Source organism: Rattus rattus, chromosome 12, assembly GCF_011064425.1.
Source record: "Rattus rattus isolate New Zealand chromosome 12, Rrattus_CSIRO_v1, whole genome shotgun sequence".
NCBI lineage: Eukaryota > Metazoa > Chordata > Mammalia > Rodentia > Muridae > Rattus > Rattus rattus.
In genome coordinates, this window is record NC_046165.1 from 37,488,475 (window position 1) to 37,514,805 (window position 26,331).

Sequence of the window (26,331 nt, forward strand, 5' to 3'; positions counted from 1 at the left end):
TCAGTGAACATCTTTTGCTCTTAATATGGTATGTATTTGTAACGATTTTTATTTCATGTGCATTTGTGTCTGGCCCGCATGTAAGCTGTGTGAGGGAGTCAGAGCCTCTGGAAGCTGAGTTACAGACACTCGTGAAGTGCTGTGTGCGTGCTCGGAGTTGAACCCGGGTCCTTTGGAAAGGCAGTCAATGCTCCTAACTGCCCCTCTGAACCAGCCCCAATGTGATCTCTCTCTCTCTCGCTCTCTCTCTCTCTCTCTCTCTCTCTCTCTCTCTCTCTCTCTCTCTCTCGCTCTTTCTCGCTCTCTCTCCCTCTCTCTCTCTCTCGTCACTAGCATTTAGCAAGGGCGTCTTAGTCACTGTTCTATTGCTATGAAAAGACAAGGTAACTCTTATAAAAGAAAACATTTAATTCAGGTCGTGTTGACAGTTTCAGAGGCTTAGTCCATTATCATTAGGGCAGGGAGCATGGCAGCGTGCAGGCAGGTATGATGCTGAAGAAGTAGCTGAGAGCTACATGATGATGATGATGATGACGACGACGACAATGACGATGATAGAGACAGTCAGACCGATAGACAGAAAGACAGACAGACAGACATTGACTTTGGGCTGGATGGGCTTTTGAAACCTCAAAGCCACCCCCAGTGACACACTTGCTCCAATACCACACCTCCTAACTCTCTTCATGTTTTCACATAGTGCTACCCCTGGTGACTAATCATGCAAACAGGAGCCTGTGGTGACCGTTTTCAGTCAAACCCAAAGGCTGTTGGGCAGGTGGGCATACCGGTTAGCTGTTAACATCCTCTTTCACATGATTCTTGTTTCAGCCTCACATGGTTCCTAATAGACCATATTGTAATGCCTCTCTTGGGCATGGGCAACTTTCTCTGTTCCAGAGACTTTTTTTTTTTTTTTTTGTCAAAACACATTCCCCAAGTTGTAAAACATTGCAGAGATGGTATTATTTTTCAGATGATTTTTATAATTTAGGGATTCCTCATTTATAACTACAACAAGTCCATCTGTTGACATTAGTAGACTGCTGTCTGTCAGATAGTATTATGCAAGCTGAACATGTACCAGACACTGCAGTATTTGTCTTTTCGTATGGAACAAATGGTTCTCAAACTTAGTAGCACACAACAGACAGTGCTTTCTCAGATATTGTCTGTGGACCATGGTTTTGCAAGTTGCTTAGGTAAATGGTTCTAACTCAGGGTCTCATGAAGCTGTAATGTAGAGTTATGGTGACCGGGACTTCCAAGATGATCATTCACGGGCTAGTGTAAATAGATACCTTTTTCTGTTGGTAAGGTTAGTGTCTTAGTTCTTAGTCGTGTGGGCCTGTCTTTTGTGTGTTTGGCAGATGGCATATGCCAGAATGAGTGATTCAGGAAAGAAGAAAGTGCCATTTATGGTCTGGTTCTGTAAGCCAGAATAGGTAATTTCCTGTTGATCACATATGTGTAGTTTTAGAGAACTGGTGCACAATGACTTTGATTGATCTAGTAGGGCTGTTAAATTGCAATAGGAAAGAGAGAATGGTAGTAGTTACCAGAGGAATAAATCGAACAGAATTTTATAACTAATTTGAAAGAACACGAGAATATAGTGTGCCTTGAATGACAAGGTACATCTTGCATTGGAGTGCATTGACTTGTGGCTGAAAGGGGTTCACTGTTTTATTTCTTGTTAACAAGCATCTGGGACAGATACTGTTATGATTGCCTTGATTATGAGACCACAGCAAGCCATGGCCAGCAGGATTCAGTCCTCAGATTTTGGGGTCATGGTTTTAATCAGCAAGTTGCTGAGTTAGTAATGAAGCTGATTAACCCACACTTTTTTAGTTGGTTATTTGTTCCTGAAATCTAATATAAAATTGCATGAAAATTGACAGTTTTGAATAATACATTTTATATCTTAGATGTGTATTTGGGTAAAATTGATTTTATAGTTAGAAGGAGCTTCTATTTGCTTCTTTCTCCTCGTAACTTCTTGGTTCTAGGAAAATGTGTTTCAACCCATATGTAAAACTACCAAAATTGTAAAATACCTGAAAATTACATCGCCCTTTTAAATGGAAAAAAAAAAAGCTGTTGACATTTACAATGCTGTAACAATGGAAACTTTAAATAATGAGTTTTTACTCTCAAAATGTTATAACAGAAAATCCAGATAGTTTTTTAGAACCCTTTTTGTTTAATTAATTTATTTAAGCTGTCATTACTGATTATCAGTGTGATTACTCAGCATGAGATAATACTCAGTAGGGTGCTCATTTAACTTCCCCTGAAGATAAGTGATACTAATTTATAAAACTTAGTATACCCCAGACACAGGCAAAGCCTTGTTAATTAAGTGTGGTGTTCTACCTCTAAATAGCGGTGTAATGGAATTCCCCCAGTCTTGGGTGTGTTTAATCAATTCTTCAGCCAATGGTGAATTGCTTGTGTATTTTACTTGCCTAAGTTGAATTTCTAGTTTGGCTTTTTGGGGGAGAATTCCATATAATTTATTTGTTTTTTATATAAAGTACATACATTGTAAAAGAAACCATCTTTGGGCAAATTGGAAAATACAATAATAGCGAACTTGCTGTCAGTCTGATGGCAGTTTCTATAATAATTTTAAGTAGAAAATATTTTTAAAGTTTGACTATGTGTTCTATTGTGCTTTGCTTCAAAAGCAAATAATACGTGCAATCCCATGAAAGATAAATTAGGAGTGATTTGTCTGTTTTTATGTGAAATCACTCTAGCATCATTTTTCTTTTTAGATGAAACTTCTCAGGCACATGTAAAACAATTTGATAGGCAAGATCACTTTGTCTCGCTTTGTTTCAGGGCTCAGATTCTGTACTTAGCGTTTACCTGGAGTGCTTCATAGAACATACTTGGGTCTGCTTGTAAGCTCCACTTTACCTTTAGTTCATCCAGAGTTAATCCTAGTATAGGAAGAAGGAAATACATTCTTGTATTGCTTTTAAAAAATACACTCATTTATATATTTATACCAATCCACCTCTCTATTCTCTGTCTTCTGTTCGTCCATCCATCCATTTGTCTATCCATCCATCCATCCATCCATCCATCCATCCATCCATCCATCCATCCATCCACTTCTATCTCTATCATCTGTATCTATCTGTGTATTTCTATGTGTCTGGTTGTCTATCTGTCTATCTACCTGCCTGCCTGCCTGCCTGCCTACCTACCTACCTACCTACCTACCTACCTACCTACCTACTTACCTACCTACTTACCTACCTACCTATCTAATCTAATCTATCTTCTATCTCTATCATGTATATGTGTCTCTATGTATCTATCTTCCTACCTTCTACCTACCTACCATTTATTTATATATTTTTTTCTCTCCCCTGTGTGTGTGTGTGTGTCTGTGTGTCTGTGTGTGTGTGTGTGTCTGTGTGTGTGTATGTGTGTGTGTGTGTGTATGCGTGTGCGTGTGTGTGTAGGTACCATGCCGTGTATTGAGGTCAGAGGACAGCTTGTAGGGGTTGGTTCTCACCTTCTACCGTGTAGGTCCTAGGGGCAAGTGCCCTTCATCCACTCAGCATCTATCCAGTCCTGGCTTTTCTCATATTTTGTCTTTGATCTTTCTAATTAAAAAGAAATTGTATTACATTAAAAGAATGAGATTCTGGTCCTTTTGTATCTCCTTTTAATGTCTGGCTTTTGTAGATTTAGAATCTGGAAGAGGATGTGTTCATTTTCCTCATTTTACCATTGGCAGCTATAACATGAGCTGAGGTGCGGTGAAAATTTGCTTTTCCACATGTATAAAATCAGATCCTTCCTAGGAGCTTAATTCTAAACATTCAGGGGAGATGTGCTGACTTGGCTTTATTATTTCTGTAACTTTTTTTGTTTACTGATACAAATATAGTTTGATTGCTACAATATTGGTTGAGTTTGTTTGTGCTGTTCTATAGGTAAGGTAACTACCATAGAATTTGTTATGCTTGTCTTCAGTCTAGACATGTTTTTTCTTCATTGTACAGACTAAGTGAATATTATTTATCCCACGCTGCTTTTATGCTCTTACCCCTCCTACTTGACATACAGAGGGGTCACTAAATGCTCACCCTTGTGAGTTTTATTACTTTAAAAAATCTTTTTTTATTGATTCTTTGTGAATTTTACAATATGGACCCCATTCCCACTCATCTTCCCATCTCTCCATACCAGCCCTCTGCCCTTGTAAATCTCCTCCCTGAAAATAAAACAAAACAAAACCTAAACCAAAACCAAACCAAAATTTTGCCGTGGAAGCTGCTGTGTCACACAGTATACCATTTGCCCAAACAGATTTACGTACAGATGTTCATTGCAGTGAGCCATTGGTCTGGTTCGAGGCCTCTGGTTTCTGCTACACTAATATTGGATCCTCACCAGGACTCCTTTCAGAAGTCCTGTAGTTGTCCTGCTTCAGTCCAGTTCCCTTCTACCACTTACTATCATGCTTACGTTTATGATGTTGCTGCTCTATCTATCAGTGATGCTGTGTTTCATGTCCTTTCAGTTATAAGTGTCACGTTTAATTACACTTCGTGTGTGATAGGAGGTGACATCGTTTTTATACCCAGGAATTGATGCTACTTGTACAGAGTGGTACTTGTTAGAGTGGTACAGCAGTGACCAAAGGAGGCTAACCAATCCCTTGGCTTACAGAAATTATTTTGGTATCTCCTACTTGTTCTCAGAGAATAATTAAGACACAGTACAAATACACCCAGGGACTGTAGCTTCTGGACACCTGTTCTATTTTATGCTTCTTTCATAATAGATATTGTTTATTTGGTGAGTTAGAAGCCAGGGTTTTACATCCATGTATTCTATGTTCTCCTTGCTCCATATCCATATGGCAATTTGATTTGTAAGTACCTGCTTTCCACCTCTTGAGAGTCCTGGCAGCAGCTAACTGATACATTGTCCATTGGTTTTCCTATGTTTGTGTGGATCTGGAATTCTCGTTTTAGCTCGAAAAGCTTTAGAGATTTTAAAGAACCTACAGGTCTTCTGGAGCCAGTCTCTCTCAGCTTTGTCTGCAGTGTCTTTATTTTGCTTCTACTCATGAAAGGAATTTTTATAGAGAATTTCAATATGGTAGAACTTTTCCTTCATAAGTCAAAGGTATTATTTCATTTCTCTTCTTCCAGGCAATTGAAGTAGGAGGTTACTTGAGAATAGGGCTCACCTGGACCGACTTTCTTCCTTCCTCCCTCCTTCCTTCCTTCCTTCCTTCCCTCCTTCCTTCCTTCCTAAATTGGATATTTTCTTTATTTGCATTTAAAATGTTATCCCCTTTCCTAGTTTTGTTTTTCCCTCTGGAAACCTCCTATCCCATCCCCCTCTCCTTGCTCTGTGAGGGTGCTCCCCCACCCAGCTATGTGCTCCCTTCCCTTCCCCACCCTGGCATTCTCCTACACTGGGGCATTGAGCCTTCACAGGATCAAGGACCACTCCTCTCACTGATGCATCACGAGACCATATTCTACTACACATGTGGCTGTAGACATGGGTCGCTCCATGTGTACTCTGTGGTTGGTGGTTTAGTCCCTGGGAGATCTGGGGGTTCTGGTTGGTTGATATTGTTGTTCTTCTTATGGGGTTGCAAACCCCTTCAGCTTTGGATTCAGCTCTTCTGTGGCTTCACGTGATATGAATTACTTGGAATCTGAATGTCACTGAAAATTTGACAAATTACTTTTTACTTAATTTTTTTAGTGTGTGCTTGTATGTGTAACTGTGTATATGAGTATGCTGGCTCCATGTGAGGAGAGTGTGTGTAGAGAAGGACATTAAGTGTCTTGTGTTACCACTGTATGCCTCTGTGTATGCATCCATCATCTATAGATATCTAGTTTTTAATTATGTGTGTGTGTGTGTGTGCGTGTGTGTGCGTGTGTGTGTGTGTGCGCGTGCGTGTGTGTGTGTGTGCATGCGTGCATGCGCGCGTGCATTTGAGTGCCGGTGCCTGGGATCCGGAAGAAGGTGTCACACCCTCTGACATTAGAATGACAGGTGGTAGTGAGTAACCTGACGTGGTCTGCTAGAGCACTGTGCTCTTTTAAGTGCTAGGCGTTTCGAAGCTTCTCTTATTCTTAGGTTTGCTTCTTTCACTGAACCTCGAGTTATGGCGAGGACCAGCAAGCCTCAGCGATCTCTTGTCCCACTTGCCTGGCAACCTCAAGCAGCTGGGGTTGCAGGCATCCCTAAAGCAACGCCTGGCTTTCCATGTGGGTGCTGGGGGTGTTGACTCAGACCTTCCTGCTTTGCAGCAGATGCCTAGCCATGGCAGTCTAGGTTTAACTTAGCAACTGAGCTAGCAAGTGTCAGATCTTGGGTAGCTTTCTGTTCTAAGTCTGCTGTCTGTTTTTAGGGTTAAGGTTGAGTTGTCCTCTGTTAACTATTTCAAGTTCGCTTTCTGTTTGTCCTGGAAACTGTGACCTGGCCTGCTGCTCTTTGCCTTCAGATAGTGGTTGTCAGGATTTCTTCAAGGTGTGAGCTGAATCATGGGCATTTCACTCAGGTCCCTCTCTGCTCTGTATCATAGGAGGACAGCTTGCAGTCGCTGAAAGCCTTCTGTGCCTGAGGAAGGATCTCATTTAGCTCTTCCTGGCACTAACCTTCAGCATGCTGCACAGTCTGCCCAAGAAAGCACTGAGGGGAAGAGTCGGTAGCAGATTTGTTTTGTGTCTCTGCTTTTTGAGAGAAGTTACTGATTTTCTAATCTCTGAGCCAGCAGCCGTGCACCAGTCCGTGGCTCACTGGCCACTCCCCCTGTTCATTTGCCTCTCTCCGACCAGTGATGGAGAACAGCGAGGCACCTTTGTAAACTAAAACTAATGGTTGCCAAGACAGGACTTCTCTTACCTATTCGCATTTAAGCCTTTGTGTCCTCACATTTCTCTACAGAAGTTTCTTCCAGGCCCTATTCCATTCCATTAGTAGTATACTCACCTTGAACTCCATGCCTTCATGTAAGGCTCAACAAGAACACAGACGTACATAGGCTGTTGAACTCCATTCGCAGAGGCCGGGACACGGATAACAATTCTTCCTAGTTTTGAGAAATATTTTAATTCAACTTTAAAGTACTGGTGGGATGAAACAAATTTAAGACTGTCACTGGGAACTTGCTTAGGTTAGATATATGTTCCTTTGTCTTTTTATAATACTTGATACAATGAAACACTGCATTATTGTGTATTTGGGGCACACTGACAGGAAAAGCATTTGTACATGTCCAGTTCATTTATAACGTCCCTACCCTCTTGTCCCCTCCTAGTGACTCTTCTTTCCTTCCCTGTGTCTTCAGCTTTCAGATGAATTAAAAACACAGCAACTATCATTTTGTAACTTTTGTAGCTTGTTAGGATGTGAGCAATGCTATGTTGTGACTAGTCTTAGAAGTCTAGCTTATGTTAAATAGACTGTGTGTAAGTACAGTGCATAATCTTTTCCCTAGACATTATCTTCATGGATAATTCACAGGCCTACATTTTGTATGTAAACATTCATTTACATCATTGGTTGACCTATTTCTTCTTTTTTAAAAGATTTATTTATTTTATGTATGTGAGCACACCGTAGCTATCTTCAGACACACCAGAAGAGGGCATCAGATCCCATTACAGATGGTTGTGAGCCACCCTGTGGTTGCTGGGAATTGACTCAGGACCTCTGGAACAGCAATCTTAACCTCTGAGCCAACTCTCCAGCCCCAGACCTATTTCTTTAGTAAATTAAATAATAACATAATTTAATGTTAATTTAAAAATAACGATTTCTAGTATTAGATATCTGTAATACTTCTACCAGGTCTTTTAATAGGGCTTTCTACAGTAAATGGATTTATAAGTGTTGTAGCCACTAACTATAAATGTCCCTTGAACACTAGAAATTGTTTGTGCAGCTAATGAACTAAATATTTACCTCAGTAACCATATGTAGCTAGTGCTACTATAGGGTGTAGTGTGGCTGATACATTTTAGGCATTCGTTATTTTTGTGTATAAGTGGGTGACTCATTCCTGTCAGCCCTCTGTTCATGTTATTGTGAAAACAGCAGGTTTATATTTATCAATGATGAAAAATTTACATATTTTTTATGATTATGCTTTCAATAAACATATACAGGAAGCCTCTGTTAAGAGTTTTTGTCCTTTTTGAGAGTTTTATGTGTCTTGAAATATAGGAATCTAGCTTTTTTAGGCTAATATTTTAGGCTACTATTAATTTCTAGACTAATATTAGTATATTTAAATAGCAGTCAGCTGTTTGATCTTGTTATGGAAGACAGCCTGTTACAACAGAAATTGAACTGTATTAGTAAGGTCCTGCTCTCTAGGTGTCCACAAACTTCAGGCGTAGACCGGCATGTACAAAAAGATGTTATCAGATATTCAACTGTCTACAGAGCTACAGAGCCATTGCAGTGAAAAGTTGAAATACCTTACCCATGTCCTGTTGTGCACCTCCTTGTCCCCTACTAGGGGACAGTATACATGAGGGCACTGGTGAAGGGCAAGGGTGGCTTGCAGGGCAGGAAGTAACAGTTGGTGCCATCACTGAGAGCTGACTTGCTTTTGTGAAACTGTTCAGTTTGCTCATCTATAAAGCAGAGGTCATCTGGCACCAGAATCTTTAATGTAAAATTTTGTGATTTTTGTTTTTTAAGATCTGAACTTTATATCTATCAAGTATAAACCAATTGTTTTCACTATAACATGAATAAGGGACCAATAAGATTGGCTCAGTAGGTAAAGGCACTAGTGAACAAGCTTGATGACCTGAGTTTGAGCCATCCACCTCCATACAGAAATAAAGGCTTCAAAATGTATAGATTCTAGTGTACTACACATTACAGAGATCTAAGATCTTATGAGTTTGTATGATTTCCTGTCTGCCTTTAGATGGGCTTCCTGCTGGAACCTTTCAACACAACCTTTCAATGTTGTTAATTTTAAAGCTTCATCAGTGACAATATGATTGAATGGCCCTGTATTTTTACTCTGTTTTTAGAACTATATAACAGTTGCTGCATGAGGAAATATTTACTTGTGTGTTATTTTATCTTTCTTCTTAGCTGGACAAATTTGCCAGCATAAGAATTCCGAAAGGGAGCAAGAAAGAGCGACCTCCTCTTCCCCACCTGAAGACTGTGTCTGGAAGCAGTGACTGCTCGTCAGTGTCTTCAGAGACAATGGAAAACAATCCAAAGTCACTGTCAGAGAGTGAAGTCTTGAAACTCTTTGAGAAGATGATGGTAAGAGGTTTGGGCCTTTTGTGGTTCTCAGTTTTACTTAGGGTATGTTAAAGAGTGACGTATCAAATGGCAGCTTTCAGACTGTGTAGATGGTGGCCTGAGCGCCTGTGCTTTCCAGATAGTCGCGATGCTCTCTTGTCTTCCAGGTTCTGGGTTGTCCTTAGTGCTGTGCCATTCAGTATGTTCCTGCTGTTTATGGCACTCTGTCAGCCGTGTTCACAGAACCCAACCTGTCCCTTTCCTTGCTGCTTTCGCCATTTAGTCTTTAGTCTTTCACCGTCAGCATATGATTTTTAATCTAAATGAGCTGATTTGATCAGCAATCCATGTATGGTAAAGTTAAGAAAACTTCCTACAAATGGATGCTAATTTTATATAAATAGATTTTTATCTATACACTTGCTACTTTCAAATTCATATCTGTTATGATTCCAAACAAATATTTGAAAAATTACAGAAGCAGTGCCAGAAGGTAGTGTTTAATAATTCAGTCCTTTGTAAGTTCACAGTAGAAAGAAACTATTTTAGTTTTTTTGAGATACCTAATTAGCTTCAAGGAAAATACAGCAAATTACGGTATTTTTGGAAAATTTGCAGAGAAAGTCAGCCTGGGCCAAGTGGCAATTGAGAATTGTATAGGCAGAGGGAAGGGCAGTCTCTTGCTATGAAGGAAATAGCAGGGAGCAGAATTATAGAGCTAGTCGCTGAATAGCTTTTGGGACCAGTGAGAGGTCTGAAAAGTTAGAGTGGAAAGATAACTTGGGGCCGATTATGAAGGGATATTCTAAATCCCTCTGAAGCGCTATCATTATTATTCTGTGTATGTCTGTCCATTTGTCTCTCAGTTTTAACAGCTTTATCCATTTTTTAATGGAAGCTATTGCATTTGTTCCTAGTTTAGGATCTAATGTGTGCATGAAGGTTGGAGACTGTTAATAGCTTTCATCAGTAGGAGTGCTGTACTTGTGCTGCATGGCCTAACTTCTTATTCAGCACAAGTATTTGCTTTAGTGCTAACACCTAGAGTCTCAGAAGACCCCGGAAAGAATAAAAGCCCAGTTTGTCTTCATAGGATTTTTGATAAGTCCCAGTGATTCTGACTGTACTTTTAATGTTAGTACTTGATTCGCACAAACTGTAGCCTTGGGAAGTGCATCTACTATTTCTACCAGTACCTAATGAAGTGTTCCCTTTTGTTTTGTTTGTTTGTTTTGCCTACAATTTGGAATTCCTTCCCAGTTTGCACTATGAGCTGCTATAATCTCTGCCAAGGACAAAGACAAGCTTTCTGCTAGCCTTTGCCACCAGTAGGGAGGCTCTTGTGAAGGTGGCTGTCCTCAGTATCACCTTTGTAAACGTGCGGTGGCAGAGGGCCCTTTCTTTTCACGCTCTGAACATGTACACCAATTACCTCTGAGATTTGGAATAGTACTATTATGGCTCTTGTAACTATATTCAATTATTTTTCTTAAATTATAATTGTGAGTACCATCTGAGTAAGTAGAGAAAGCAGCCCATTGCTGTTAAACGTTATGGAGAAACACATTTTATGATCACTTGCATTTAGTTGAAAGGACAACCATCCAAGAAATACTGAATGTAGGCTATAGTGTTCTTTTGGGGACTGTTGCCATCCCTTATAAGTACAGGGAGGTATGTGTGGGTCAGTTGGACCTGTACAATGTGAAGTGATTATGGGTACTTGAGTAACTGGGCCAGATCACTTGTTTAATCTTGGGCAGGTCTGCTTGTTAATAGATCTTTTCAAGCAAACCTACATTTTCTTTAGCAGAAGTAGAATGGAAGTGTGGCTTTGTTGGGGCTGTTAAATATGTGAGGGATGAGTCATTCCTAAAAGTTCCCTTTCAAACATACAGAACAGATTCTTTCCTTCTCTGAGTCCTTGGTTATGTTAGTATACCTCGAAGACAAAACCTGCTCTTGTCTCTGCAGTTGAGGGCTGAAGTAACTGAGGAAGTGTGTCTGGCCTTCTTTAAGTGGGAGTTAGAGACATTTTTCTGGGCACCATTGTTTGTTTTCTTTGCACTGAACTGTCAGTCACACAGGACTATCGAATAAAGAGGTTCTTTCCAAAATGGAATCAGGGTCTAAAGAAGCAGGGAGGTTCAGCCTTGAAAAATTGACCCTGAAACAGCCAGGTAGAAGCATATTTATTGATTGGTACAAAAATATTGTCTTTTGGGTAAAGCAAGTTCCTAATAGCAAAGCTGCCAATCTAATCTATGTGTGTTGTGAAGGAAACCAACATGCATCTGCCCCTTTAGTCTGTTTTCAGCGCGCTACTATGCAAGGCATTCTGGGTGTGCCAGGACTGTCCTGCAGTCAGAGCCAGGCAAAGGCCGTGGAGCTCTGTCAGAACAACTCGTAGATAGCAGAAAACAGTGCTTTCTACAATGATTTCTTCAAGGTCAAAGTACTTCTAGAAAACTCTTTATTCTGATGTCTACCCTAGAGTCAGACCCTATACTCTACTGGACTTGATCATTACCATTCTAAAATATAGATTTGCATACAATTCCTTATTCTTTGTGAATATCTACTATGTGTACAGTGTTTTTCAATCATATTCACCTTCCACCCCTCCTACAGGTTCTCCCAGATCTTCTCCAGAGTTGTACCCCTTCTCAATTGCATGACACACACTCATGCACGCACGCAGGTACACATTTGCACACACATACAAAATATTTATATTTATAACAGCTATATAATGTAGATATTTTTCATTGAATTTCATTTGTGTTGCTCATCTACTGGAATCTTGAGAATGGTCAAGCTACCAAGGGCTTACAACACTCCCTTTTCCCTAGCAGCTAATCATCATTGCCAGACAACTCCACTTATGGATGGGCTTCATGGACCGCTCCTTGCTCCACACTGGAATGAGTGGCTTGATCCTGTGTAGCTCTTGTATAGCATGCATTGCTCCTTTCCTGTCCAGAAGACACTTGTCTAGGCCCTCCCAGGTTTCTGACTCATTGTTCTGATTCTTGAGCCTTGGCTGGAGAGAGAAGGTAAAGGTAAAAGGGCATAGCTGAGTATGACTTTTAGTAACACCACCACCACCACCACCAACAAAATTCTCCTGACAGAAACATTTAGAAATCAGCTATATTAACCTTTTGGCATTTGTGCTTGTAAAGGTTTCATCATATTTAAAATTTATATGTAGGGTCTTTGTGTCACAATTGTGCAGTTTTAAAAACAATTATTCCTATTTACCAATTATGTAAAGTATTTAATTTGTACATGAAGTAGCAACTTTATTTTGAAGAACACTTGTTTTTCTTCCTTATGATAGTCCTCTGAAATATTACTGACTTGATTATTTAATGAATGCAAAGTATAGTGTAATACTTCAACATTTCATTTTTGCTTAGAGAATTGATTTTCTTGGTCTCATAATGGTCTAGTTTCTAAAACAGTGATGAATTTCTAGTTATATATTTAAAATGTAATGTTTATTTAATGGTGTACACACACATGTGTGTATGTGTGTGATCACGCCATAGGCATGTATAAAGGTCAGAGGACAACTTGCCCGGAGTCAGTTCTTCTGCCATGGGTTACTGGGGTAGAGTTCAGGTTGCTAGGCTTGATATCACACACCCTTACTTGCTGGGCCATCTTACCCACCCTCAGCTAAACGTCCTAAGAGCTTCCTTTAACCTGTGTTTATATTTTGGTATATACTGAGAGACTGTTTTGGTTTCCTATGAATCTTAGATGTATGAATTAATTGGAGTCAACATTGCATATATCTATGCAGCCTTGATATCTGACACCAACATTAGTGAGTTCTCCTGCCTGTTTTATTGACTGTAATGAACCTGGCCTTTTGAAGGACATAAACTCAGTGGGTACAACTAAAAGCAACTTGTCGATTACAGATGTGGCTTCTTAGTCCTTTCAGTTCTTTCCTTGTTTACTGTCATTAAAAGAAAGCTTATCTTTCTTCACATTCCAAACTTGTTCTATTTGGAGATGACCGTAGGTGCCATTGGTAGAGTACAGTTGCCCTCCATTCCTCCTCCTTGCTTTTCTTATTGAATTTGTCTACTGTAGGGTTAGACTGGAGCGGAGATCCTAGCACTTGTAGGCTTTGGTTGTTGATAACCTGCCATTGATTTCGTACAGGAATGTCTTGGTTTCTGGAATATTACTGCTAGAACAAATCTCTGGATTTACAACACAAGTGTTAGGACTATACAGGTTGGAAATGCAGCCTGGTTCTGAGGGTGAAGCCTTCCCGAGGTTGAAGCTAGTGTCAGCTGGGATGCTTACTTATTGTTCGTAGATTCCTCTCCCCCAAAGTTCTGAGACTGAGGTCCCCTTTCCTTGTTAGCAGGCAGGGCACTCAGTTTCTGGAGTTCCTTCTTGTCTTCTATGTGTATTCCGCTGAACCTTTCGTGCTTAGAGAATCTCTTGCTTCTTGTTCTAATGTGCCAGTCTTCAGACTTCATTCAGAGAAAGTTATCCACTTTAATTGTTCATGTTATACCAGGCTGGCTCTCCCAGACAGCCCAAGATCCCAGGCAGCCCAAGAAAGTTTCCCTGCTTTGAGACTCATTGCTTTAATTATATGTAGGTGTAGTCTCTCTTTTCATGTGGTATAGGGATTAGGGCTTGGACTTCTCTGTGGACTCCTGTGCTGCATACCATAGGCATGGAAGAGTACAAGTGCTGGCACTGTTTCCTCGTATGGGGGCTCTGCTTTTTTCTGATGTCACCCACTCCTCCCATGACCTTTACTCCATCCACCCTCTTCTGAGTCTGCTCTACTGCATTTACCAATGGTTATTTTGAATCTACTTGCTATTCATATTCTGTTAATGGAAAGCCAATATACTCTAACTTCTGCAGAGAATAGTTTATTTTGAATGTTTCTACAATAGTTTACAACTTTGCAGCTTTTCGTTTTGGTTGTGTACCTGTGTGATTGCAAACAGCTTTTTAATCAATAATCAGTTAAATTGGTTTCTGTTTTTGCTGTGGTAGCGTGATACCTCCTTTCTGGTCCTCATCAGATCCTCTCTTCTTACCTCTCCTCCATCTGCACTTTTCTTTCCTTTCTCTTGCATCTGCCTCTCTTGTCTTCTCTTTATGTCCTTGGTTTTCTCTAGACTCTTCCCATAGCATTGGAGCTGTTCCTGTTGTATAATATCTCCTCCCATATGCCTCCTACAGAAGAGGAGCTAAAATTAGCCATCTAAAAGATGTCAAATCTCAAAAGCTAGAAATGAGATATAGCATATTCCTTAAAAAATTACATCAAATTCCCATTTCTAGTTTAGTTCTCTCTGGAAAGCTCTCACGGAAGTATGAGATGTTGTCATTGTCTTAGTTTGGGTTTCATTGCTGTGAAGAGACATCATGACTAAGGCAACTTTTATAAAGGACAATATTTAATTGGGATGGTTTACAGTTTCAGAGGTTCAGTCCATTATCATCATGGCAGGAAGCATGGCAGCGTCCAGGCAGGCATGGTGCTGAGAAGGAGCTGAGAGTTGTACAACCTGATCTGAAGGCAACTAACTAGGAGAGAGAGTACGCTTCAGCATTGGGTGGAGTGCACAGGACATCAGAGCCCACCCCCACAGTGACTCACTTCCTCCAATAAGGCCTTACCTACTCCAACAAGGCCGTACCTCCTAATAGTGACATTTCCCATGGGCCAAGCGTTCAAACACACGAGTCTGTGGGGCCAAACCTGTTTAAACCACTGCAGTCATCTTGAACCCGCTTGGGTGCTTGTCTGTATTGATTACCTTCTCTGGTTTTATTATCTCTGTATTTTTCTCTCCTATTGTGCATCTTATGAGGCAATTACAATGGCCTCTTCTGTGTGTCTCGCCATGTTTTTATTTGAGAACTCTCATACACCTCATGTCTTGGGTAAACAGTCTTTAAAATCTTACCCATTGCTTACCTTACCTCTGAGCTGTGATATATGAGTGCCTTATTGAATTTGTCCTTTATTATTTGGTTATCTGGGTCCCTACTAGATTAATTATCTATCATCATAATTCCAAACAAATTTCCATTGAATATATGAAAGGTCTCAACTTTTAAGACTTTTTTTGAGACATTGTCTCACTATGTAGTTTTTGCTGGCCTGGAGTTGCTATGTTACAGCCTGGCCTCAAACCCACTGAGATCCATCTGCCTCTGTCCCCAGGGCTGCAATCAAAGAAGAGTACCAAGCCAGAAAACAGTTAAGATTTTTAAAGAGATTGTGTGTTTCTGCCTTAAACCATCGGGTTGGATGAGGACTAGCTGGAATTGCTATTCTGCCCCACAACCCAGCAACACAGAAATATTAAGGCAGTGAAGAGCTTTTTCATGCATTTATCTTTTTTCATTTCCTCATGTTTATTATTGAGAGGACGAGCAGCATGTGAGACAGGTCATCTACCAGGGTGCCATCATCAGCTGGCATTAAGTGAGTGCCAGCGATAGCAGAGTCATTCTGTCAGTAATTAAATTCTAGAATGTGCTCTAGAATTGTGCAGAGAGAACAATTTAGTAAAGTTGCTTGAGCTACTTATATATTAATTGAGATTCTGTAATCATCTGGGAAGATGTTTATCAGGCTTTGTTGTAGCATAGAAGTAGGAGAAAACACATTTGTACACTACAGCATCTTGAAAGCTTATACTCGAAGTGTCTCCTGGCACTTAGAGCAATAGAGCTTGGGTGACCATCCATCTAATATATATACTGGCATTATTGAAGAGAAATGAGGACGATACTAAAGTTATTACATTTGTGTTTGAAACAGTGTTCAGTATATAGTAGAAATATAGATCTACTTGTATTTTCCTAATTGTAGAATTGTAGGATTTCAAGCATATGGAACAGTAAAGAAAGCAATAATCAAAACCACCACAGACAAATTGACCTTTTGTATAATGCTTTCAAACCATTTTTTCCTTTTTCTTTCTTACATCTGCAAGACCTCCTTCTCTGTCACAGTGGGAAAGTCAGCCTTTGTGTCTGAGGTTAAGTGACTGTTTAATCTGTAGTGTAATTTATGAGGAAATGCCTGGTGTTTTTAAAATTTTCAAAGTAAGTGAATGAGATGCTTTTTAATCAATGGCGGATGTCTGTGCCGGGAGGTGATTCTGAATATGCTTGTTCTGGCTAGGCATCACTCCTCAGTCAATCACACTTGAGAATCACCTTGCATATTCATTACACTTTTGTTTGGTCTATTAAAATTAGAGTTTATACAGTAAAAGTGATATTAATTGATTTTTCTTTATTGATGCTTGATATTGGCATGAAGACACATTGGAATTTAGTTTTCAGTTGAGAATAGTTTACACTGCTCACTGTACACATAAAATTGATAGGCAAAAGAAAAAGCTTATTTATAACTAGTTATAGTGAAGTAATAATTACATTAATTCTAAGTTGTACATTCTTGCAAGCATTTCCATCCTATTTCCCATTTCATTTTATCTCCTATTTCATTTTAATGTATCTATAGGTATACCAGTGTGTCTTTATGTGGAGGTCAGGGGTTGGAGTTCAGAGGTCAGGTGTCAGTTTGCAGGAGGCATTTTTCTGTCTTTCCTGTTTTCAGGTTAGGTTTACTGACCAGTGAGCCTCCTGGATCCTCCAGTCTTTGTCTTCTCAGCTCTCTGATTACATGCCCATGACATAATGCCTGGCTCCTGACTTGCGTGCTGGGACCTAACTCAGGTCTTCATGCGCTATAGCAAGCAGTTGATTGACCGTGCAATCTCTACTGCTCTCAGCTTTCTGCTGGTGTTTATCTTTTACTTTTCTCTTTCTATCTAGACCTCATGTAAAAATAAGTGTGATTGTATTGCCAAAGTAAGGTAGATTTCTCTAGTTTTGGAATAAGACCATGAATCTTCCTTTTTTTTTTTTTTTTTTTTTTTTTTTTAAATTTCATTTGGCATGATACCATTCATAGTAGTGAAAATACACCTCAGTGTGGGGATAAACACCAAAAGGATCATTTGATATTGTATAGTGTGGAAGACGATAAAAATGTGCTTAAACATAGCGTTGTACTTTTTGAAGTTATTTGGGTAAAATTATGCTCTTAGGATGGTGCCAAGGCTTATAATTAGTCTGTCCTGTCGACCTCCTCTTAAGATGTTTAGCCAGTTTGTCAGGAGTGATGTGATGTTAATAAACACCTTGCAAACCCTGAAACAATACACACACACTATTTAAATCCAGTGATATCTTTCGCCTTAACAATGAATGTTTAGCTTCGCTGTTGTGTTAATTTTTCATCTTATAGTGTTTTTATTGATTCCTAAGATGTATTGATCCTTTATAATAGTGTCTTTCCCATGTCCATTTTGTGACTGTTGCTGAGCCTCTGCCTAGCAAGTGCTTATTTTGCTTTCTGGCAAAAGTCCTTCACTCTGACCATCTTCAACTCGAGGCTTGTATGCATTTTCCCAGTGCTCAAATAGTCCATCATTTTAAATGTAATCTGACTCTCCATGGTGTTAACTATCCCACTGAACTTGATGTATGTAAATTTAACGAGTATGCTGTCTTATAAAATCTACATTCATGAATGAAATTATTGAGTCTAGCATTTGTAATTCAGTTGAAAAAATGCCTTCTCTCTGGTTGCCGATCTCTACTCAATTGCTCTTTACTGTCTAAATATGCTCATATATTATGTTTATATCTTTTTGTTTCTCAAATTTGCTGGAGATAGTGTCAAAATATTTACTTTGTGCCAGTATTTTATCAGCATATGATGGAGTCAGTGTGTCTAAAAACAGTAGCAGCGGAATGGCGAAGTTTTGGTATGTAGGACCCTCTGGCCTTCTCCAACGGATAGAGAAAAGTTTATGGAGTTTCTTGGCAGCCACTAGTGTGGCCTGGTTCCAGGCTGGGCTTACCCTTCATCCATTCAGTGCTTTTGTACAAAGCGAAAGGCATATTCCCTGGGCGGACAAAGCACCAGACAAAGTCACAAAACTTAGTGATATTTGGGAGGAGTCTCAATGTTAGTGCTCAATCACACAGTCACCCTGATTGGATGTCACCAAGGATCTGTGTGGTTCTCCTGTACTCCGTTGCAGGAGTGATGCAAAGCAATTTATAGCGCTTCCGGGTGGATTTCTGCTACGGAGAAAGCAATTGTAGTGTTTTCTGAAGGCTCTCGAGAGTCTTCTGGAGTATTGTTTATTTAGGGTTCTTGGTTAGACCTGCTAATATTCAGGCTTCAGCTCTGTGCTCTAGAGTTCTATCCTTATCTCATGATTGTTACAAATCAGGATTGGCAAATTGTGTGTGTTTAAAAAGTGACTAACGAGGTCTGTCTATTGTGAAATGTGCAGCAAATTGTATTAGAACAAAACAGATCTGTAAACTGAGAATTGAGGTCACATGGAGTAAAGCAAACATGTTAACTATTGTACATAAGAGACTGGGAGGAGAGACAAGTGGGGAACCCAACAAATGAAGAAATAGTCAATAGATTAAAGAGCTGGTCTGCATGGAGACAGAAAAGATTAGAGGTAGATTTGCAGGAAATTTTCTAGACAGATACCAGGTACCAAAGTTAAATCAGGATCAGATAAACCATCTAAACAGTCCCTTAACCCCTAAAGAAATAGAAGCAGTCATTAAAAGTCTCCCAACCAAAAAAAGCCCAGGACCAGATGGATTTAGTGTAGAATTCAATCAGACCTTCAAAAAAGACCAATACTCTTGAAACTATTCCACAAAATAGAAAGAGAAGGAACACTACCCAATTCTTTAAAGACCCATCAATGAATGAGAACTTCAGACCAATTTCCCTTATGAATATTGATGCAAAAATACTCAATAAAATTCTCTCAAAGTGAATCCAAAAACACATCAATATGATCCACAATCATGATCAAGTAGGCTTTATCCAGGGGATGCAGGGATGATTTAATATATGTAAATCCATCAATGTAATCTACTATATAAACAAACTCAAAGAAAAAAAAAACAACACATGAATGGTACACATGGAGTGATCCATGGCTCCAGCCGCCTATGTAGCAGAGGATGGGTCTTGTTGAACATCAGTGGAACGAGAGACCCTTGGTCCTGTGAGGGCTGGATGCTCCAGTGTAGGGGAATGCCAGGGTGGGGAGATGGGAGGGAGTTGGTTGGTGGGTCAGTTGGGGAGCACCCTCATGGAAGCAGGGGGAGGGGGATGGGAAGGAGGGTTTCCTGAGGGGAAACCAGGAAAGGAGACAACATTTGTAATGCAAATAAAAAAATATCCAATAAAAGATAAGAAAAAGAAAAAGAGGAAAAAAAAAAGAAAAAGGTTCGCAGGAAGTAAAGTTGCAGCATGGAGATTGAAGTCAGGGGCAGGAGTATGGAGGTGGCGTTTTAGGGAAGGCAGCTTTTAGGTGAGGAAACAGACCACTCGCAACATGAAGAATGGAGTTGAGGAAAATGAAAGAGAAGGTTGCTGCTGGCAAGAAAGCCAGTGACATTGGTTCTTCATGGGTGATGGCAAGGCATGCACCAGTGCGAGTCATCTAGTGTTGAACCCTAGGGAATGGGCTTTGTCTATAGACAGAACTCTATGGAAACAAGCAGGGCAAGCTAGACAGAGGAGTTCAGGTGCAGGCTGCAGACCACAGTCACCTTGAAGAATTCCCCACAAACTACATCAATAGAGGAGTTATCTCCAAAATAAAATGGTGTTTATTAATGTTTAATATGGGGCCAGACCCAGTCATTTAATTCTTATTTAAGATCAAAGAAGTTTGAGGAGTCTTGTGGAAAGGTTGCTTGGAGAAGCGGCCAGATACATAGCTCAAAGAGCAGGCTTGAGGTCCAAAGCAGGAGCAACTGGGATAACTAGGCTTTGTGTTTGGGAGAAAACTCCTTGGATGTCTAGCTGAGTTTCGGATAGAGTTTGAACACTTCTTAGGAGCTTGAGTTTGTCCTTATTTCTTTATGTATTTCTTTGGTAAGTTCAAAGAACTTGAAAAATTGTTTTCATTTCTTTTCTTGTTAATCTCTTTCCTCCCTCCTCCCTCCTCCTCCTCCCTCCTCCCCCTCCCTCCTCCCTCTCCTCCTCTCCCTCCCTCCCCTCCCTCCTCCTCCCCTCCCTCCTCCCTCCCCTCCTCCCTCCTCCCTCTCCCTCCCTCCCTCCCTCTCCTCCCTCCTCCCCTCCCTCCTTCCTTTTTCTTTATTTTATTGATATTTTATGTATTTACATTTCAAATGTTATCTCCTTTCCTGGTTTCCCTCCAGAAACCCCGTATCCTATTCCCTTCCCCCTGCTTCTTTGAGGGTGCTCCCCTCCCCACCCACTCACTTGGACCTCATTGCCCTGGCACTCTCCTACACTGGGGAATCGAGTCTTCACAGGATCAAAGGCCTCCCCTCTTATTGATGCCAGATAAGGCCATCCTCTGCTACATATGCAGCTGGAACCATGGGTCTCTCCATGTGTACTCTTTGGTGGTTCAGTCCCCTGGGAGCTCTGTGGGTCTGGTTGGTTGGTATTGTTGTTCTTCCTATAGGTTGCAAACCCCTTCAGCTCCTTCAGTCCCTTCTCTAACTCCTCCATTGGGGACCCTTTGTTCAGTCCAGTGGTTGGCTGTGAGCATCCATCTCTGTATTGGTCAGGCTCTGGCAGAGCCTCTCAGGAGACAGCTATAACAGGCTTCCACATAGTATCCACAATAGTATCTGGGTTTAGTGTCTGTATATGGGATGGATTCCCAGGTTGGGCAGTCTCTGGATGGCCTTTTCTTCAGTCTCTACTCCACTCTTCTTTGTCCTTGTGTTTCCTTTAGACAAAAGCCATTCTGGGTTAAAAATTTGGAGATGGGTGGGTGGCCCCATCCCCTAACCTCTGGATATCATTTCTACAGGTTCTCCCTCCCCTTTGTGGGGCATTTCAGCTAGTTTCATCTCTGTTGGGTTCTGAGGATCTCTTGCTTTCCTGGTATCTGGACTTTCTTTTGGCTACTTCCAGTTCCCCATCCCCTACTGCTCACACCTCTGTTCAAATTCCTGTCCCTGTTCCAACCACCAATTGCTTTTTCCCCCCCAAATTGTTTATTAAAGCTGTTTTTAGGATACTTTAGCTTTGCCTTTTCTAACAACTTTATTTTAAACCTAAAACTTAGAGAAGTAGAATTTTTAATGTATCCTTAACTTAGTATTTCCTTGTCAATATCTTCTCTAATATATGGACAGTTATTAAATTTCCATGCAATGAACATTGTTAATGCTTTATAGACTGTGTTCTTAGCCACCCTTCCTTCCTGTGCAGGATCCCGTCACAGTTTGCATTGCGTCCCCATGTCTCTTCCACTCACTGACAGGCTTTTGAAGAATTCGCTCAGTTTGTAGAGTGCTCTCAGTTTGATTTTGTTTCATTTCCTTTTTCCTTATATCCTATCCTAGTGCTGATGTATCCTTCCCAATATATAATTATCAGATGATATGTCATATTGATGTCTCAGTTCATGTAACTTTGGGTTGTTATGCAAACAAAGTGGAGTCTTCAGGGTATTTATTTATTTGGTTTTTGAGACAGGGTTTCTCTGTGAAGTCTTGGCTGTCCTAGAACCCACCCGTAGATAAAGCTGGACTCAAACTCAGCGATCTGCCTGCCTCTGCATCCCAGCAGCTGGGATTAAAGTTGTGTGCTCCCATTGTCCTGCTGGCTGTTTATCTTGTGTAAAGTTATTGTTTTTTCCTTTTATTAGCAGGAGTTTTGAAGAGTCTAATAAATTACTTATCAGACCTTTATGTGTTCCATCTAGTTTGTCTTCAGCACTTTGAGTATAGTATATATTTGACGAAACAAATAATACATTGCAGCAAGTTGCCATATTGGGTCTGTAAAAAGATCAGTACTTATGTTATCATTTATGGCTTTATTTACAGTGTAGAAGGTATTGCATATTAAATTTGGAAGGATGAATTAGTTAATTCATAATGATTTATAGTGCTCATTTAGACAATCTCTACAAGTTCTTTTTTATTTTTAGTTGTAACAGAAGCCTCATTTTAATGAAGGAAATTAGTTTTAGTTGTCAGAGTAGATTCTGGTTGATGCTCCACCAATCCCCATCTGTGTTTATCCAGAGTACCAGAGGTGATGAGGGTCCTTCAAATGATTTATTGTTATCTTTCAAGTGTCTACACCCAGGTCAAACTAGCATCCTAACTCCCAGGCCTGGCCAACCTGTTGAGGCTGGCCTCTCCAGCTGGTCCAGACTGTGTAGCAGTTGAGAGCAAAGTGGCACTCCACAGTTGCTACCATTCTTGCATCTCTTTGCTTCCTCACCTTCCCTTATCCTGAGGTTGCCTGCTCGCTGCATTGCATTTGCTCGTCTACTCTCTGCCTTCATTGAAGTTAACCAAGAGATGGAAGCTTGCTTATTTTGAGAGAATATGAACCGATAAATAGGAAAATTGATGTGGTATTCTTCTGTCTTTCCCAGTCATACTTTGCTCAGTTTTGTAGATAGTCTGAGAGGTCCAGACTCCCTGGAATTGTAACTCAAAATGTAGATGTGCATTTTCTAGGATAAAACTCCCTAGGTGTTTTTCAGGGACTTAATTACTTCTCAAAGCTGGGTGCTGTTGCTTCAGGAGTTTTTTATTCTTCTAGCACTGTTTTCTGTAGATAGAAAAATCTATTTTAAAAATCTTGCATTATATATTTCCATATGATTATTTTTTCTGCATTCCTCCTCGGTTCTCTTTACAGTGCTCTTTCTCCTCATGTAGAGAATAATAACTTGTTACGAGTAGTCATATACCTGGGGGTGCTGCATCAGGCTTTGCTGTGTTTTGGGAGTTAATTAAATCCAATTTTCTTTCTCTGTCTTCTTTGTCCTTTAAACAAACCAAAGCATTGGGATTCTGTCTATCCCACAATTCTCTGGAAAATGACTGCTTAGCAAGACAAGAGAGTTGCCATAAACCAGTGGACAGTAGCTAGACCCGTCCTAACATAAGTACACTAGGTAGTAGTCTCTAGAGAGTCCTGAGCCAACAGGAATACCGATCGCTACAGTGGCATATGGGAAGGCTGTTATTAAGGGACTTGTTTTAAAAGATCATGGAGCCTCATTCCTAGCACAGACCTTCGACAAGTGGAGAATTGAGGGGCTAGTGTGGACACAGTGGTTTGTAGTGTAGTGCCCAGGACCTGAGAACCTGACGTGTGGGACTGCATTAGACATGGCCCCAGTGTCTAGAGTTGGAAGGCTGTAGACCGAAGGTTAGGAAAGAAGAGTACCCATGCGATAGATGCAAATCCACCTTTCCTTTCCCTTTGGATGATCTGGGCCGTCAACTGATGGCATAGGGCTTGCCTTATTGTGTGAGGGTAAATCATTTTAATCAGTCCATAAATTCAAGTGGCCAGTATGTTTATAAAATACTCTCCCAGACATTCTATAGTGCTTACCAGCTATCTGGCTGCTTCTCCCTCCAAAGTATTAATCTGAAATTAACTGTCAACTAAAATTAAGTATCACAACCATTCTTAGTTATGGATGAATGTTATCTGGTAACACCTCTTTGAAAAGAAAGTAGTGGCTTAAATTTTTTTTCCTTTCAACCATCTCTCCCTCCTGAAATTTTAATTTGATTTCAGCTCAACTAATAAACTATCTGTTTCTTGGTATTCTGTGTCTCTTAAATATTTTAATTTGCTGTTGTAAGTAATTTAATACAGAGCACAGATGCTGCTAGGCCTCCCACTTTCTATACCAGTTGTTCCCTAACTCCTCTTTCTCCCAGTGTAGTATGTAAGTGTCACCTAATAATTGTACATCGTCATGAGCTTCAGTGTGAATTCAACACATACATCCAATGTGCAGTGATCAAAGCAAGGGAATTAATATACCCCTAACCCCAACCATTTATCATTCTCTGTGTTAGAAACACTTAAATTCTTTTTCATTTTGAAATGCTAATAAATGAATTATTACAGTCATTCAACTGTGATGTAGAGTGCTAAAACTTATTATATTTTATAAACCTAACCAGCTCTTTCTTTTCTCCACCCTACTAGCCTCTGGTGAGCCCTGCTCTACTGTATATGCCCTTGAGATCAAGTCTTTTCATGCACTGTTTGTCTTTTTTTGCCTGGCTTATGGCCAATAAAATTGTCTGTACATAAAAATGAGTTACCTATATTCATAATTAAGAATGTGGTATAATGCCATAGTAGAACATGTATCTGTGTATTTTAATAGAAACAACTGGCCTGACCATTCAAGGAACCATAAGGCAACATTCCCGAATGTCTGCTTCATTGTTGGTGTGCTGTTCTGGTATTCATGCACTACATTTCTGAAAGAAAGCACAGAGTAGGGAGAACTTGAAAAGGCCACTGTAACTGTGGAATAGTTGATTCCTGGGATATTTAATGTACATTAAACACTTGTGAGTTTAATATGTGAGTTTACATATAACTTTTAGTTTTTTATTTTCTGTCTGATCCCATTGGATGAAATAGTGTCAGAGCTTTGATTTTTGTCGTCGTCGTCGTCATCATCATCATCTTGTGTGTACATGATGTATCTTAGTGTTCTATTGCTGTGAAGAAACACTGACTGAGGCAACTCTTACAAGAGAAAGCGTTATTGGAGGCTTGCTGACAATTTCAGAGGTTTAGTCCATTATCATCGTGGTGGGAAGCATGGCATACTGGCAGGCATGGTGCTGGAGAAGGAGCTGAGAGCTCTGCATCCAGATGAGCAGGCAGCAGGAAGAGAGGAAGAGAGGCTCCATGGGCCTTCGAAACCTCAAAGCTCACTCCCAGTGGCACACTTCCTCCAACAAGGCCACCCTTCCTAATCCTTTCTCCACTCCCTAGTGACTAAGCATTCAAACCTATCAGCCAGTAGAGGCCATTCTCATTCAAACCACTACGACCTGGATATAGGTGCCACAGCATTCATGTGGAGGTCTGAGGACGCTCCCTGAGATGATTTTTCTGCCCTCTTTTACGTCGGAATCTAATACAGGTCTCCTGGCTTGCACAGCAGTCACTATTACAGTTAGCCTTCTCTTAAAGGGGTGTCTCCTCATATCATCTTTCTTTTCTGAGCCACGGGGTTAAGTGAAAAATGCCTCCTCCTATGTATGTCCTTTTGAATGGTAATATCATCCCTGTCACTGCCACAATGGACTCTCCCAGGAATTCTAAACGTTCTTCAGAGTTTTTTCATACATGTGCACACAACTTTTGAATGAATGTGTGCACAGGGGTGCATGTGCTGAGGACAGAGAACAACTCATGGTAGTCAATTTGGTCCATCATGGAAAGTTTTCACATTTCAAAAGCCTCTGGAGTTTGAGTCACTGAGCTCAAATTCAGATTGTCAGGCTAGGTAGCAAGCTTCTTCGCCATTTGACCCCTCAAAATTGTACGTGAGGGTAAAGCCTATTGAGAAACTAGCTTAGAGGGGGAGGAAATGAAGCACATACATTTAATGACCTGGGCTGTTTTTTAACAAGACAAAGAAGGGGCATCACTGATTACTTCCTTTTGTCAGTCTGTTAAACAGGAAGTTCCAAAATGTCAAAATTTCTTGCCTCTCTCCCTCTTTCTCTTTTTTTCCTCTCTATACAGCTGTATATTCCAAGCTGGCCTTGAACTCATCCTCTTGCTTCAGCCTCACTAGTGCTCAGAATACCCAACCCTTGTGAATATTTCTATCAGTGTGGAAGGAAAGGAGCCACGTGCTCTTTGAATTGTTTGGTGTTAGATAAACTCATGATCTGCATTGTTGAAGAATGAAATTTTGGGAAAATTTGGCTTGCTGGGTTGTATAGGTGACCTGCAGTCCTGATTTTTATGGGTTCATGTGTAGTAAATCTAGGACTTATAATCATGCAAATGCATTACGAATCATCCTACGTGTGACCCAGGGCTGTCTGTGGTCTTCTCCGGCAGCCACTTTGTCTTCAGCCTCCCGTCTTCCCAGAACAGCCTCTGAGACAGTTTAGGGACTTCACATACTTGTGTGGCTATTT

At 40.4% G+C, this 26,331-nt stretch overlaps 1 protein-coding gene across 1 annotated transcript in view; it reads left to right on the forward strand.

Moving 5' to 3' along the window:
• Positions 1-26,331, forward strand: part of Diaph3 (diaphanous related formin 3) — a 336,634-nt gene that overhangs the window by 34,848 nt on the left and 275,455 nt on the right. Inside the window, exon 3 of the mRNA XM_032917289.1 lies at positions 9,118-9,297. Coding sequence (XP_032773180.1) covers positions 9,118-9,297 — 180 coding nt within the window. The remainder of the gene's footprint in view (positions 1-9,117; positions 9,298-26,331) is intronic.